At 37.1% G+C, this 14,334-nt stretch overlaps 3 protein-coding genes across 3 annotated transcripts in view; all 3 read left to right on the top strand.

Annotated features, from left to right (window-relative positions):
- The window catches only part of LOC103140761 (uncharacterized), a 27,816-nt gene extending 25,238 nt beyond the window's left edge, over positions 1-2,578 (top strand). Inside the window, exon 29 of the mRNA XM_007556037.2 lies at positions 2,532-2,578. Coding sequence (XP_007556099.1) covers positions 2,532-2,578 — 47 coding nt within the window. The remainder of the gene's footprint in view (positions 1-2,531) is intronic.
- Positions 2,579-2,633: 55 nt separating this feature from the next.
- LOC103140754 (tubulin alpha-4 chain) lies at positions 2,634-4,568 on the top strand. The gene is made up of 3 exons (XM_007556028.1): positions 2,634-2,868; positions 3,045-3,193; positions 3,357-4,568. The coding sequence occupies exons 1-3, from the start codon at positions 2,691-2,693 to the stop codon at positions 4,329-4,331; spliced, it is 1,302 nt and encodes a 433-aa protein (XP_007556090.1). The 5' UTR covers positions 2,634-2,690; the 3' UTR covers positions 4,332-4,568.
- Positions 4,569-5,179: 611 nt separating this feature from the next.
- On the top strand, positions 5,180-12,559 carry LOC103140753 (GDP-fucose protein O-fucosyltransferase 2-like). The gene is made up of 9 exons (XM_007556027.2): positions 5,180-5,408; positions 5,969-6,222; positions 6,321-6,465; positions 6,655-6,765; positions 7,653-7,719; positions 8,355-8,480; positions 9,421-9,601; positions 9,872-9,995; positions 10,993-12,559. The coding sequence occupies exons 1-9, from the start codon at positions 5,233-5,235 to the stop codon at positions 11,144-11,146; spliced, it is 1,338 nt and encodes a 445-aa protein (XP_007556089.1). The 5' UTR covers positions 5,180-5,232; the 3' UTR covers positions 11,147-12,559.
- Positions 12,560-14,334: the final 1,775 nt, after the last annotated feature.

Genomic DNA, 14,334 nt, shown 5'->3' with positions numbered 1-14,334 from the left:
TTCATTGGGAATGACCCCAGCTTATGAACCATGCACCTTTTGTCCATGAAACGATCTTGCATCTATCTCCTGTTGCTGTTAGTCAATAATAAAGTAAAAAAATTGGCTGTGATAATTATTTTGTAATCAGTTGAATATCATCACATTAGAATAATATGGTCTGAGCAAAAGGGCCCTAACTGCGCAATGTTGCCCTGAGGCAACAAACAAAAAAACACAGTTTTAGCATATAAATTATAAAAAAAATTGTCTTGAAATGATCTATAATGCTTCTTTACATACTCGCAGATATGAAAATATTTTTAGTTAGAGTGACCAAAGTTTAAACATGAAGAAAAGTGATGTATAACTTACAAGTAGGAGGCAAGGTGTAGCTGTTCCTCTTCTAAGCAAAAGGTCACATGAACCTCAATACCTCTTTTATTTGGACAAAAATATGTCTGGAGGTATTTTAAATCATTCCCCCCAAAAAATAAAATAAAGGAGCATCGTGAGGTACAGATTTGTGGTTTGTTGCCTGAGGGCAACGGTATGCCAACCCATTGAAAGAGCCAACAGGCACAGAAGGAGAGAAATGCATTGTTGCTTGGTTACCAACCACATCAGTTGACAAATCCTACTGTTCTGTCATACAACTACAACATATTTGGGTAAGACAAGGGAACAGACCTTAATCTTTCACATCCAAGTTCCAACTTTCTAGATGACTCCAGTACAGCAAAAGAAGGGGTAACTGTTCCAGGTAGAGTTTTATATTTATCCAGTACATAGTTGATACCAAAGTTCAGATACAGCTTAACTAGCTGGAGTGTTAAAGTAAGTAAAAGACATGTGAATTCAAATGCAGAAACACTAGGCCAGGTATACTTTCGATGGAAAAGAAAACAGAGAGCACAATGCTGATGACAACAGTGAATAATGATGTATAAATTGAGAGTTGAGGGAAATAGATGATTTAGCAAAAGCCACTTGTAGGTTCTCTAGCTTTCTTTAAGCGTGTTGCAGTTTTGTTTTTTGTTTTTTTTTTCTAGAAATTTAATTGGAGGTTAGGTGGACTTCTTGGATTCATCAGATGATGCAGCCAGTTGCAGCAGCATAGGTTAGGTGGAGGACCAATTGGAATTAAACTGTATGGTTTAACTCTTCATTGCTATACTGAGTTTTATTCAAATTTGTAATATATTTTAACAGAGACATTTTGTCACAAATGTAGCAAGAATCAGGTTATTGACATTCTTAAAGTGACATAACAGTGTTAATTCCTGCTATAAGAGTTTAGGACTTAAGATGCTGTGGTTATTTTCTGGTGCCACACATGCATTTTAGTCTCAAAAGTAATCCTGAACTAAGCTTTATGTTGGACAAGTATATAGAGTAATATGCCCCCAGCCTCACCATTTATTTTCTCAGAAGGCGTCTCTGAAAAATATGTAGTCAGAGACACAAGGGAGGAGAGACATAGAGATGCGATCCAGAGTCTTATCAGTTCCGAAACCTGAGTGACATGTTCAGTGACATGAAGGATCTAGTTCTGCCAGACATTGAACTGTTTCACACAGTTTGGAAAACTAAACCGTATATGTAGTTTTCATGAAGAACTGGTTTCCAAAGTCGGCTTGGCCGTGCCTTACACATGCCTGTGAAGAACCAGACTGTGTGTTTTGCAGCCACACCTCCAAAAGGTCTACTTGTCATTAAAAGGTTTACAGTTGTAGACAGTTTTGCTTTTTAAATCTATCTCTGCATTACTTACTCATACGTGAGGTGAGTTTTTTTTTTTTTTTATCATTTTAAACCCTCATCACCCATGTAGTAAACATAGTTTTGAGAAAAACTTTGCGTGAATAGGATTTAAAATTCTATTTGACGATAACCAGTGTTTGGAAGGCTGGCAGTCTGTGTTTACAGCTACGTGTCAGGTTAGTAGGAGTTAACAAAAATAACTCTGCCAAACTGAAACCTCTGGCAAGTCAGGCAAGGGAAAAAGATGAAGTACCTGTTCACCTTGAACTTTTAGTTTAGTTTAACATAACAACCACAGACTGCAACAACTTCAACATGATTCCTTCAGATTTTATATGGGTTCACCACCAGTAGTTCAGAACTGTGAAATAGAAGGATAAAATATGAGTGATTTTCAAAATAAAAATGATAAAGGTACAATTACTCCTGAAAGTCATTTGTACATATAGGGTCTGATTTTGCTCTTGCAGGGTAATATGTAGTTGAGAACAAAAAATATGGTCAGACTTCCTATACTCATACAAGGTTCATCATAAATATATTCTTTTTTTTTTTTTCATTATGGGCATTAAATAGGTAACGAGTGGCAAATTGGTTTAAATAATTTTAATGTTTCCAGGTCTGCCACCATGACAAGTGTCCTTTTAAATTATTTTCAATGCATGAATAGCAACTGCTAATATGTGGTGTGTGAGCTCAACCTCTGTACCAGCCAACAAACAGTTCACACCCACTTGTAGCATCTACATGAAATCTAGGGACATCTGCATCTTGACCTCTTTTTATAGTCCCAGTGAAGTTCTACCATGATCATCTTGGCTTTGCTTCCACCTAGTGGCTGAAATGCATAATAACACTGTTTCAAGCCTTCTGAAGTTGCTCATAATGTCTTTATTCTGTTGTAGCGTGAATGCATCTCTGTCCATGTGGGCCAGGCAGGTGTGCAGATGGGGAACACCTGCTGGGAGCTCTACTGTCTGGAGCATGGTATCCAGCCAGACGGCCAGATGGCAAGCAGTTCCCCCACACGTCCTGATGACTCCTTCACCACTTTCTTTAGTGAGACAGGTGCTGGGAAATATGTCCCAAGGGCAATTTTTGTTGATCTGGAGCCCACTGTCATTGGTCAGTATTTTTTATTTCTTATTTATATATATAGAAAGTACATTTTTGTAAGTTGTTTACTTCTTTTCTTGACATACATAAATATCAAATTGAACTGCTAAATGTTTGAAAATTTAGCTATTTTTCACTGATCAGATTGATCTAACAGTCATACATTTATTTTTCTAAATTATCAGATGAAGTGAGAACAGGAAAATACCGTCAACTCTTCCATCCTGAAAAGCTGATCTCTGGAAAGGAGGATGCTGCGAACAACTATGCCCGAGGTCACTACACTATTGGCAGAGAGATTATTGATTCTGTCATGGACAGGATCCACAAACTGGTAAAACACTTGAATCATATTTTTATTTGGACCTAAATTCTAAGAAAATTACAGAGTTAGTCTGTCAATGAGCATATCCAGTCAGACTCAGCAACAGTCCATGCGAGAAATAAAACGAGCTGTTAGAATGGTTTGATTAGTATTTATGTTTCTGCGTCTACAGGCTGATCAGTGCAGTGGTCTCCAGGGATTCTTGGTATTCCACTCTTTTGGTGGTGGAACAGGTTCTGGTTTTACCTCTCTGCTCATGGAAAGACTCTCTGTTGACTTCGGCAAGAAGTCAAAGCTTGAGTTTGCCATCTATCCGGCACCCCAGGTTTCTACAGCAGTAGTGGAGCCTTACAACTCCATCCTGTCTACCCACACCACACTGGAGCACTCCGACTGTGCCTTCATGGTGGACAATGAGGCCATCTATGATATCTGCTGCAAGAACTTGGATATTGAACATCCAACCTATACCAATCTGAACCGCCTTATCAGCCAGATTGTGTCCTCAATCACAGCATCTCTCCGCTTTGATGGATCCCTGAATGTTGACCTGACAGAGTTCCAGACCAACTTGGTGCCTTATCCTCGAATCCACTTCCCTCTGGCCACCTATGCTCCAGTTATATCTTCTGAGAAAGCCTACCATGAACAGCTGTCTGTGGCTGAGATCACAAATGCCTGTTTTGAACCAGATAATCAGATGGTGAAGTGTGACCCACGTCATGGCAAATATATGGCTTGCTGTCTCCTATACCGTGGCGATGTTGTACCCAAAGATGTCAACTCGGCCATTGCCGCCATCAAGACCAAACGTACCATCCAGTTTGTGGACTGGTGCCCCACAGGTTTCAAGGTGGGGATCAACTACCAGCCTCCAACTGTGGTTCCTGGAGGAGACCTTGCTAAGGTGCAAAGAGCTGTGTGCATGCTGAGCAACACCACCGCCATCGCTGAGGCCTGGGCCAGGCTCGACCACAAGTTTGATCTCATGTATGCCAAGAGAGCCTTTGTCCACTGGTATGTTGGAGAGGGAATGGAGGAGGGAGAGTTCTCAGAGGCCAGAGAAGATATGGCTGCTTTGGAGAAAGATTATGAAGAGCTGGGCATCGACTCATTTGAAGAAGAGGAGGAAGACGATGAATATTAAATAAAAAGCAAGATATTCTTATGTATTAAAGAACGGAACCCACTTCTTGCATATTTTCAGATATTTGGTTTGTATTAATCACCATTTTAAACGGCATCTTGACCTCTTTTTATTGTCCCAGTGAAGTTCTGATTTTTTTGGTGTTTGGCTGGTCTTTCATTCATATCAGAACATTAAAACATATTAATCTTACTTTTGACTTTGTTGTTGCTCAATAAATGCTCATGCTAAAGAAAATAATTTGTTTGTGTTTGTACTCTATACCCATAGTCTTATGTCTTTCATGGCTTTCCCAAGCATTCAAGTTGAGCTTAGGTTTTGTGGCATAACAATTTGAGGTATAAAAATAAGTATTCGTATCTGTAAACAATTTTACTTCATATCTTACATTAAGCATTAGCTATGGCATTTCATCTAGCATCATTAAACTTAATTTATTTATTCTCAAGTTAAAAAAATAAGCTATATAATTTATCTATTTAAATGACATTTTATGTCTAACTGGGAGAAAAAATTATAAATGTGAAGGTTGTGGAGAGAAAGAAAATGTAGAACACACATTAATCAGTTACGTGTTGAGCCTGAAAAGGAGAGATTAAGAAAAATAACAAGGACAGGACATGAATGGGAGCTTAAATGAATATTGGTAACTGAAGGAAACATAGAGGATACTTTTAGATTAAAGAGAGCAATGTTTATTTTCATAATGCAAAATAAAATAAAAAATAGAATAATGGATGTAAGTTATGCTGCTACGCACTAATGTGCAGTAGATGGCGTACTCATATGAAAGTTGCTTGCGATCCGCCATAATAGAATAGAAGAAGAAGAAGTTCTTGGTAGTTGCTTGGCAACTACAGACGCTTTCCCAGCTTCCGGAAATGCGTGGCCGGGAGGAAAAATGGCGTATAGCCCACTGCATATACCTCTTATATGTGTGGCAACAACGGATTCGTTTAGCCCTTTCTTTTTGTCTATTTTCGTCGCTTTTGCAGCATTACAAACAATACAATCCGAAGATGTGTTCAGTGCGAGCCGCACGGCTTCAGTGTCAATCTCTGCAGCAAGGGATCTTCGGTGAGTTTATTGTCCTAGCTTGTCAGAAATGCTGAATTGAAAATTGTCGCTTTTTCTTTACAAGTTGGTGTTTACTTTGATTTGTACGTCACTATTTGGCAACAGTCTTCGACTTTTAAGTGTGTGTTTACCTCATACCTATTATTCGAGCCCTCTTCCTCCGACGAGCGTTACACATGATTCCTTTAAAAAAAGTTGTTATTTTAAGCTCTTTCTACCTATACGATTTATTAACCCTTTTTATGTGTATGCCTACCTAGGTTAACCTAACGTCATTGTGCTGTGTATGTATTCGGCATAGAGAATAAATGATTAAATATTATTTCATGGACCTTAATCTAAACCTAGTCTTAATTCGTCCCTGCAGTGGTAAAATTGCCTGCAACAGTTGAAAACTTGTTTGCTTTTTTGTTCATCGTCAAAAGGTGACGTATTCGATTCGATCAAACCTAATCTTATGATTTGTAAGAACACTATAAACAAAATGTAGACTTGATTCAACATGTATAATTGTAAAGTTAGTACTAAAATGTATCTCTTTTTTTTTTTTTGCATATCAGGTACCTTTTATATGATGTAAACCCACCGGAAGGGTTTAATTTGCGAAGAGATGTCTACATCCGCATGGCCTCACTGGTCAAGACTTTGAGGAAAGAGGGGGATGACTGGGTATTGGTCCTCCCCCCTTGGGGTCGACTCTATCACTGGCAAAGTCCTGATATCCACCAGATTCGTATCCCATGGGGAGAGTTCTTCAGCCTGACCAGCCTGCAAGCCAACGTACCCGTTATTGAGTATGAGGAATTTATTGCTGGTGAGAACACCACTTTGCACATTTAATCATTTTAAACTATACTGTTGATGTAAATGTCAAATTCAGTGTAGCAGAACTTGTTCCCTTTTTCAATTTAGAAAATGGAGGCCCTTTCATAGACCAGGTGCTTGTGCTACAGAACTATGCCGAGGGATGGACTGATGGAAAATGGGAGGAAAAAGTTGATGAGCGTGCATGTATTGAGAAGCTTCTGTACACCAAAGATAAACAGGGCTACTACAGGTAAAAAAAATAAATAAATACAATACAAATAAAGTTTTCATAGGCTGTACGTGTAATATACACCAGCTTGAGAGCACAGTAGGAATGACAAAGAATAAATGTCAAGTAAATAAATTCATCTTGATGAAATGTTTAATCAGACATGTAGAAACAAGCTCTTTTTCTGTACTATTCTGTGTGTTTCTACAGGGGCTGGTTTTGGGGCTATGAAGAAACAAGGGCTCGAAATGTGACATGTTTATCGGCTCAGGGCCATGCATCCATCATGGCCCCAGTTCTTCAGAAAAACTTCACAGCAGTGTAAGTCCGCAAATATATCTCACATTCCGCAAACATAAATACTTTCTGAAATACCATATACCATTACACATTTTTAATTCAAAAAATGATAAAATCCAAAGAAAAGTTAATACTGAAGTATATTGGATATAATGATAGAAATCATAATGCCCAAATACATTGGGGTGAGTCAGTTTTGTTTAACTTGAAATGCTTCTGCATTGAATTTACTGTTAAACTGTTGAAACTATGTCATGATCTCACGTTAGCACTGATGATGCTCCAGTCAGTTTTCCAGAAATCAGAATCCTCCATTTTTCCTTGACTGACATATCAGTAATCAGCAGCTCAAATACTGAAAACAAAACTTAAACTGAGTGGAGAATAAAAAACAAATCCCCTCACAAACAGTTGTTTTTTTCTTAAGTTTTTTTTTAAATTATTATTTATCACATCTAAGAATGCTCACCAATGTGCATATACTTTGATGCACATCTTGACAATAATTAATAAAAGTTAGAGGCATATGCTGTGATGCATAAATTAAAATTATTTTGTAGTTCCTTTATTTTCTGTGGGATACAAGACTGCTATTATTATTTGGACCACATTTGTCCTTTTATGTGTTTCAGTCCTTAGGGGGGAAAAACGGGATCAGGCAAAATTGAAATCTAACTAAAAATGGTTCCACTCTTTCAAATACTGAGAAAGATTAGGTGCAACATTCCTTGAAAAGTAACCCATCCCTGTCCTTTGTTTGTGTCCAGGGAAGAATGATCTGAATTCTTTGTTGTTTTAGAGTGGTGTGTCTCTGTTTGTTCTCTTTGGCCTTACTGAAACTCAGATTTAATCAACTTGTTTGGGCATTGTTGTGATGATTTTTTTTTATTATTATTATTTTTTTTTAGCTCAGTCATGCTTGACAGAGCAGAGACTCTCCTACATGATCACTATGCTGGAAAAGACTACTGGAATGTAAGTAAAACTACCTCTGTATTAGACGTTTTGGTCTACAAAAGGATTATTTTTGTTCGTTTTTTTTTCCTTAACAACAATTCAGAACCAGTTTAACCAACATTTCGAAAAGGAGCATTCAGGACTTATTTCTATAAAATTCAAAAGCCTTATGGAAATTTTAAATGATTACTCTGACATTAGGCATGTCAAAAAGAGAGAGAGAAAAAAACAAAAAAGCAAAACTGAAACTGAGTGGACATGTAAACAACAAATCCCCTCACATCAAGTGCTTCATCACTTCTTTATTTAACATTGAAACAAACTACACATTTCAAACAGAAAATGCAATTGTTTGCTCTTGAACAACAGTCCAAAAAGGCATTAAACTGAAACTCATCACACAGCTGAACTGCCATCATGGCCCAGGATGTGGCTGATGTTGAGGGCCGGACGATTGGGTTGCTTGCTAGAGTCAGCTGATGACGTGTTGGTCAGGGACAGCAGAGGGGACATCTGACATTAGGCTAATGTTGACCTATCCTGGGGCATTGCTCTTCTCTCTCTGAGAAAGCACATTAACCTTTATTTGCATGCTAAAGGATGTTTTCTGTTAGAATGTGCAGAGATCTTTACATTTATTTCGCCTCATTTAGACCCGGCGCAGCATGGTTTTTGCCAAGCACCTGCGACTCATAGGGGATGATTTCAGAGCAAAATATCTGAACTCCACAGATGACACAGACCGCACACTATATAATGAAGACTGGACCCGCATGAAAGTGAGTCATTGTGTACTCTATTATCGCATATCCGCTTCCTAGAAAACTTCATGTTATGAAATGTTTGCCATATAACCATATTCACAACTTTGTGGGGGGTTTGTCTCTTTCAAGTAGATTTATTATACAATGTATTGAACTATGTAAAACCACTACCCTCTTTGACAAGAAAACAGAAGTAATGACTGCATGGGATGGACAATTAGCAGTACAAACAGAAACCAGCTAAATATATTTTATCTCAGCCAGTTAAAAAAAATAAAAATAAAAGAGACAAATCTTTGTTAGAGTATATTTTTTTCACAGCTTTCAGTCTGCAATAATTCCATTTGATCAAATTTTGAAATGTCAATACAGCACCTTCTGATGCTCTCATGATGGTTGAAGCAGTAAAGTCCCATTCAAGCTAGCAGTTTTTAGCATTTTAGAACATTTGGAGATCATTTTAGATCATCAACTTTTCCTAGTTGATGATGAACTATAAGATATTGCACGTCTCTGTTTAGTTATCTCATTGCTTATTGAACCAGCAAATTCTGCAATTTGAGGGGGTGTCAAATCACAGCACTGGGATTTCAGCACAATCCCAGTGCTTAAAAATATCCTGATTACATAGTGCCTTGTAAAAGGAATTATGGTTTTTCATATCTTTTCATGTACACAACAAATCTCAGTATGTATTTTATTATGATAAAGCCACTCAAAATAACGTGGAATTGTGAAGTAGAAGGAAAAAACAAACACCCAGGAAAACAGTGCAACACTCTTGGAAAAATATTGGCTGCATCATGTCAAAGGTGTGCCTTTTTTTTCTTAGCAGACCTAGTTTAATGTAACATAAGTCTATATTGTTACTCTACATAACCGTTAGACACAGTTATGTACAGCAGAACTAGCAATAATTCAACAATTTAAACTTGTTCCTTTAAATTCCTATCAGTCCAAGCCTGGCTCTGCTATCGGAGGTCCATATCTTGGGGTTCATCTTCGCAGGAAGGACTTCATCTGGGGTCACAGAGATGATGTGCCCAGCCTGAAAGGGGCAGCCAAAAAGATACGCAGTATGATGAAGAAACACAAACTTCAGACAGTGTTTGTTGCAACTGATGCAGACGGAGAAGGTAAATGGCAGACCAGCTTATATTGAAAGAAATAAATCTATCAAAATAATGTGTATTTGTTCCACTCATTTATGCATTACCAATTGCTTTTGGACCTGTGTTCCTAAATATTATTTCTACTACCTGTGATTTTTTTTTTCTGATCATATGCTAAATCTAATCTACTGTTAGCCTTTTAGATCGCATTTGATTCAACAAGCAAATAAATCCCATAAAAAGTTATAAAGACAACAGAACAAGCAAATGGTAATGATCTTATTATCCATGTAGAACTGAGAGAGCTGAAAAGATTGTTGCCAGACATGGTGCGGTTTGAGCCATCCAAAGAGGATCTGGAGCTGCTCAGAGATGGAGGAGTGGCTATTATTGACCAGTGGATATGTGCTCATGCAAGGTAATTTCCTTTGACAGGTTGTACTTTACTGCCCACCGTTAGCGGTATTTTCCATAAAAAAATTATTTTACTTTTTTTTTTTTAGAGCTTAAAAACAACTGTAGACACTTTGAAAATGCTGCCTAGTAACCCACGTGATTCAAACTAATTTGAAATGAGGCAGTGTAACATTTTTTAAATATGCAGGCACACATACAGACCCGCCTACCTTTCATTTTATCAGAAAGTAGAAGTAATTTACATGTTCATTTGAAAGCTTTTTTAAATATGATGACAAGCTGTTAGACCCCATATTATTACTATGCAATCAATTTATTTTTTTACTTGTATCAGCAATAATACTGATGTTTTGACCAATTCTACAGCAAAGCATTATTGCCAGATCACGTGTTTAATGAGAGTTGAATTCCTGTCTTGATGACTAAGTGAAATGCAACCATCATAGTTTGGAATGTTTTTTTTTTTTTTATGTCAATGAGATCACATTACTTTTCACTTGTTTTTTTTAATGTAATGACTAATGTTACGGTGGTAGTATACTAACAGTTGTATTTATATTGCGCATTTAAATGCTTGATTATCAGCATTATGGTCAAATTGCAAATGGTAGGCTTTAAGCTAAAACACATTTTATAAATACAGCATGTAAAACTAAAACATGTGCAGTTGGTGAGTTGCGACTGGTAAGATACTGAATTGTTTTGTTATATGAGAGCATTGTATTAGGACATCTGATAAGTTTCTACATCATTGTGTTATACCAGACCAGTGTTTCAGGGTATAAGTAGTAAGCTCATAGACTGTACTGAGATCTTCCAGCCACATCTTCAGATTGTCAGTAAAAATCACCCAACTTGATAAGCTGGTCAGGGTGACTCATGCTGTTTCTCACCACAAGTGACATTCTCAAGCACCTTTATAGTCTTTTTTCCCCTCTATTTGCTGTTTTTTTTCACAGATTTTTGCTTAATTTGTATCTCTTATTGTTTGTTTCCAGGTTCTTCATCGGGACATCCGTTTCTACCTTCTCTTTTCGGATCCACGAAGAAAGAGAAATCCTGGGGTTTGATCCCAAAACCACGTACAACCGATTCTGTGGAGACTCTGAGAAAAAATGTGAACAGCCCACACACTGGAAAATTGTTTATTAACTTTACCTCCACCTTTTCTGAAGCACAAGTGCCAAAAGCAGTATTACGACTGACGGATTTATGAAAAAAGATCTTTTCATGGTTTCAGTGTTAGATGGCCACTGTGTTTGAACTCTGTGCTCAAAAGGCTCAAGCTCTGCTGCTCAACAGTGTAGGCTTCAGAAATTTGATTTGTATATAGCTTTATTTAGATTGATGGTCTGTGAATCTTTCATAAAAGCGAATTGTATTCCATGCATTATATTTCTAACTCACAAGTGCAGTGAATTATGTTAAGTGGAGACTGACACTAGTGTATGACTGTATTTGATTCAGATTTGATATTATCAAAAATGTTTTTTACTGTTTAAGAATTCTGAAGTATTTTAAGAATAATGTATAAAAAAAAAATCAAAAGCACATCAAGAGGAAGGAACCAAAGCTTGCTAGGTGTAAAGGTCTACCATTCAATGAAGATTTGTTTACAGAAAGTGTATATGCATAACTGAAATTCATTTTTTATCAAACGATTAAAGATTTGATATTATGCTTTTATTCTAGGCACATGGTTACATTTTATAGAACTATCAAACAGACATGTTACCTTCAGTTCTAATTTTTTTTAAATGAAAAAATGTTGTATAAATCATGACATCATCATGATATATACATGACAGGACGTCATCACAGAAATACTGAGAAGTAGTTCATAAGATGAGCTTGGCAGATGTGCACTTCTGCCAGGTGATTGCTAATTGCTGCTACTGCTAGTCTGAAGGAACTGAGGGGGACAGGGACCGGGGAGGGATGCTCTGTGAGGTGAAACTTGGCTTGAGACTCCTGCTTCAACAGGAACTTTGTGGAAATAGACGGTTCTTTGTGAGAGCAAGCGCCTAACCACCGCTGAATGGCTGCCATCATAGATATAACAAAAGATTCAAGGATTTCTTAGAAATGCATAAACAATCAAAGCAAATCAAAGCAGGTATGTTCTTGATGAGGGAATAACATATATAAACCTCAAAAACATTAATTTTACGTACTATCCCCATTTTAAAGGTCAGTCTGAATCCTCACCAGCAGTCTTGGAAAATTACCCTCTTACATAAGGTGTTTTTTAACTACACCTTCACCTTTTAACTACACCTTCACCTTTATGTTTGTGGCTATGAACACCACATGATATTAGCAGGACTGAAAGAAAACTCCATAGTTACCTTGGTGACGAAGTCTCAACCTTTTACAAAGCAATGGCCATACGTAACCTATAGCCCTGTAAGGCACAACAGTGAAGCTTTCTGTTGCTCATGTTGTAGCTAAGCTGCTGTAACCTCTGCTAATAAATGGAAAGAATGTGTTTGTTGTTCGGCCTGCTTGACTGATCCTCTTTCTGGAGCTTTCTTTGACGTACAGTAAAAGCTTAGTGCAAACATATCCATAGTTATGTGTCTTTGTATAAGGAAATGTGAAACTTAAACAATTTTTTCCATTCAGCTTTTTATTCTGAACTCTTACCCTTAGTCTTTGTATTATTGTGGACTCTCATTCTAAAACAGCTTTCATCATTTACTAAACAGGGGAATTGCTGGGAAGGAAAAAAAAGTCTCAGTTTTCCCCCATGACTTATCCCAGTGGATTCTCCTAGCTTACAGTGTAACTAATCCCAGTGGAGAATTATACCTTCTCAACAACAGCTTACAAAATGATTGTGTGTATTTGATGCTGCCACCCTTCCCTATAGCTCCAAGACTATGTTGTGGCAGCCTGGTTAAATCCAGCCCCTTGTCCTACTCTGTTTGCTTCATACAGAAGCTCTTGGCTGTTGAGAAACGATTGCAAATGTAATGTGCCAGTTCGATCTTCAGAAGTTTAACGGAAATTGTCTGCAGTGTAAACAGCTGCCCTCCACTGCAAAAAGAAGCATGGCCAACACAAACTGAACCACTTCGTTCACTTCCTCCGCTGCTGTGGCTGAAACTACAGGCGGACTACAATAATAAAAACAGCACAGAAAATTCATGTAATTGTTCACAACTTTTCCTCCTGTTCACTAATTAGCCTCGTAAAGAAAATCTACAGGAGACAATCCAAGTCAAGGGGAGAAAGCTCAAAATGTGCTGCAAGTGAGAAATTTTTTTTCAAGTGGAATTGCACAGGAAAGCAAAGACCATGCTAATGTTGATATATTTAATGATATCTTTCTCTTTATGAAATCCCACAAATTCTCTGTGGTATCAATTCCCAGATTATTTAAGCAAGAAGTGATGCTATTGGCATTATGAGCAGGTTCCAAGTCGTGTTGGGAAATTAAGTAAGCATCTCCACAAAGCAACCTGTACTGGCTTTTATCACAGCCAACTTCATAAATCACTTCTATAAACTCTGGACATTTATTCTTGTACCTCAAGTAAATTAATTCTGTGGCTGCAAAGATTCAATTTCTGCATTAAAAATATTTTTGCATTTACTAATTTTATGTAACATTTATTTTACATGAAACCTTTTTTATTTTTTTCTGAGGAAACATTTAAGCCGTTTTTCACATGGATTTCCAAACTTAAAAATTTGGCCTACTTTTTTTGGTATACAATCATGTTCAATTTGAATATTCATTCTGGTGAGGCTCGATTAACACAGGTTGAAGATACCATTTGAAAATGACAACCTACGTGCAGATGTGAAACATGTTTTTCATAAAGCCCTCATTCCTGTATTAAAACAGATTTTGTTATGTATATTATGTAATATTCTAATCTAAAATGTCAAGTTTTCATTAGCTGTAAGTTAAGGCTCGTCATAGTGAACAGAAATAAAGGGTTAGTGAATTAAGTTACTGAAAAAAATGTGCCTCTTAATGATATTAATTTAATATGACTGTATTTATTTATTTATTTACTTTGATATACCATCTTAATTCTTCAAAAATCTGTTAAGACAAGTTAATTCTTGTTAAAAAATAATAACAGTATAGTTACACCTTGCTTTACATGATCTGTGACGCCTTTTAACCCTCACATAATGATATCAGCATAAAAAAACCGGTCTATCTACCTTAATGATGGACGACTTCTTGGTGTTTTGCAAAGCAAAGGTGTCACATGTCCCCTGTAGCCCCACAAGGCCCAACCCTGAGGCTTTCAGTGACTCACGTTGTTGCAGAAGAGCTGAAATGGAAAGAATGTCTTTGTTGCTCAGCTTGCTTGACAGCT

This window comes from Poecilia formosa, unplaced genomic scaffold (assembly GCF_000485575.1).
Source record: "Poecilia formosa unplaced genomic scaffold, Poecilia_formosa-5.1.2 Scaffold76, whole genome shotgun sequence".
NCBI classification, from domain to species: Eukaryota; Metazoa; Chordata; class Actinopteri; order Cyprinodontiformes; family Poeciliidae; genus Poecilia; species Poecilia formosa.
The sequence above is the reverse complement of the archived record's forward strand: the minus strand, read 5'-3'. Positions and strand labels throughout refer to the sequence as shown.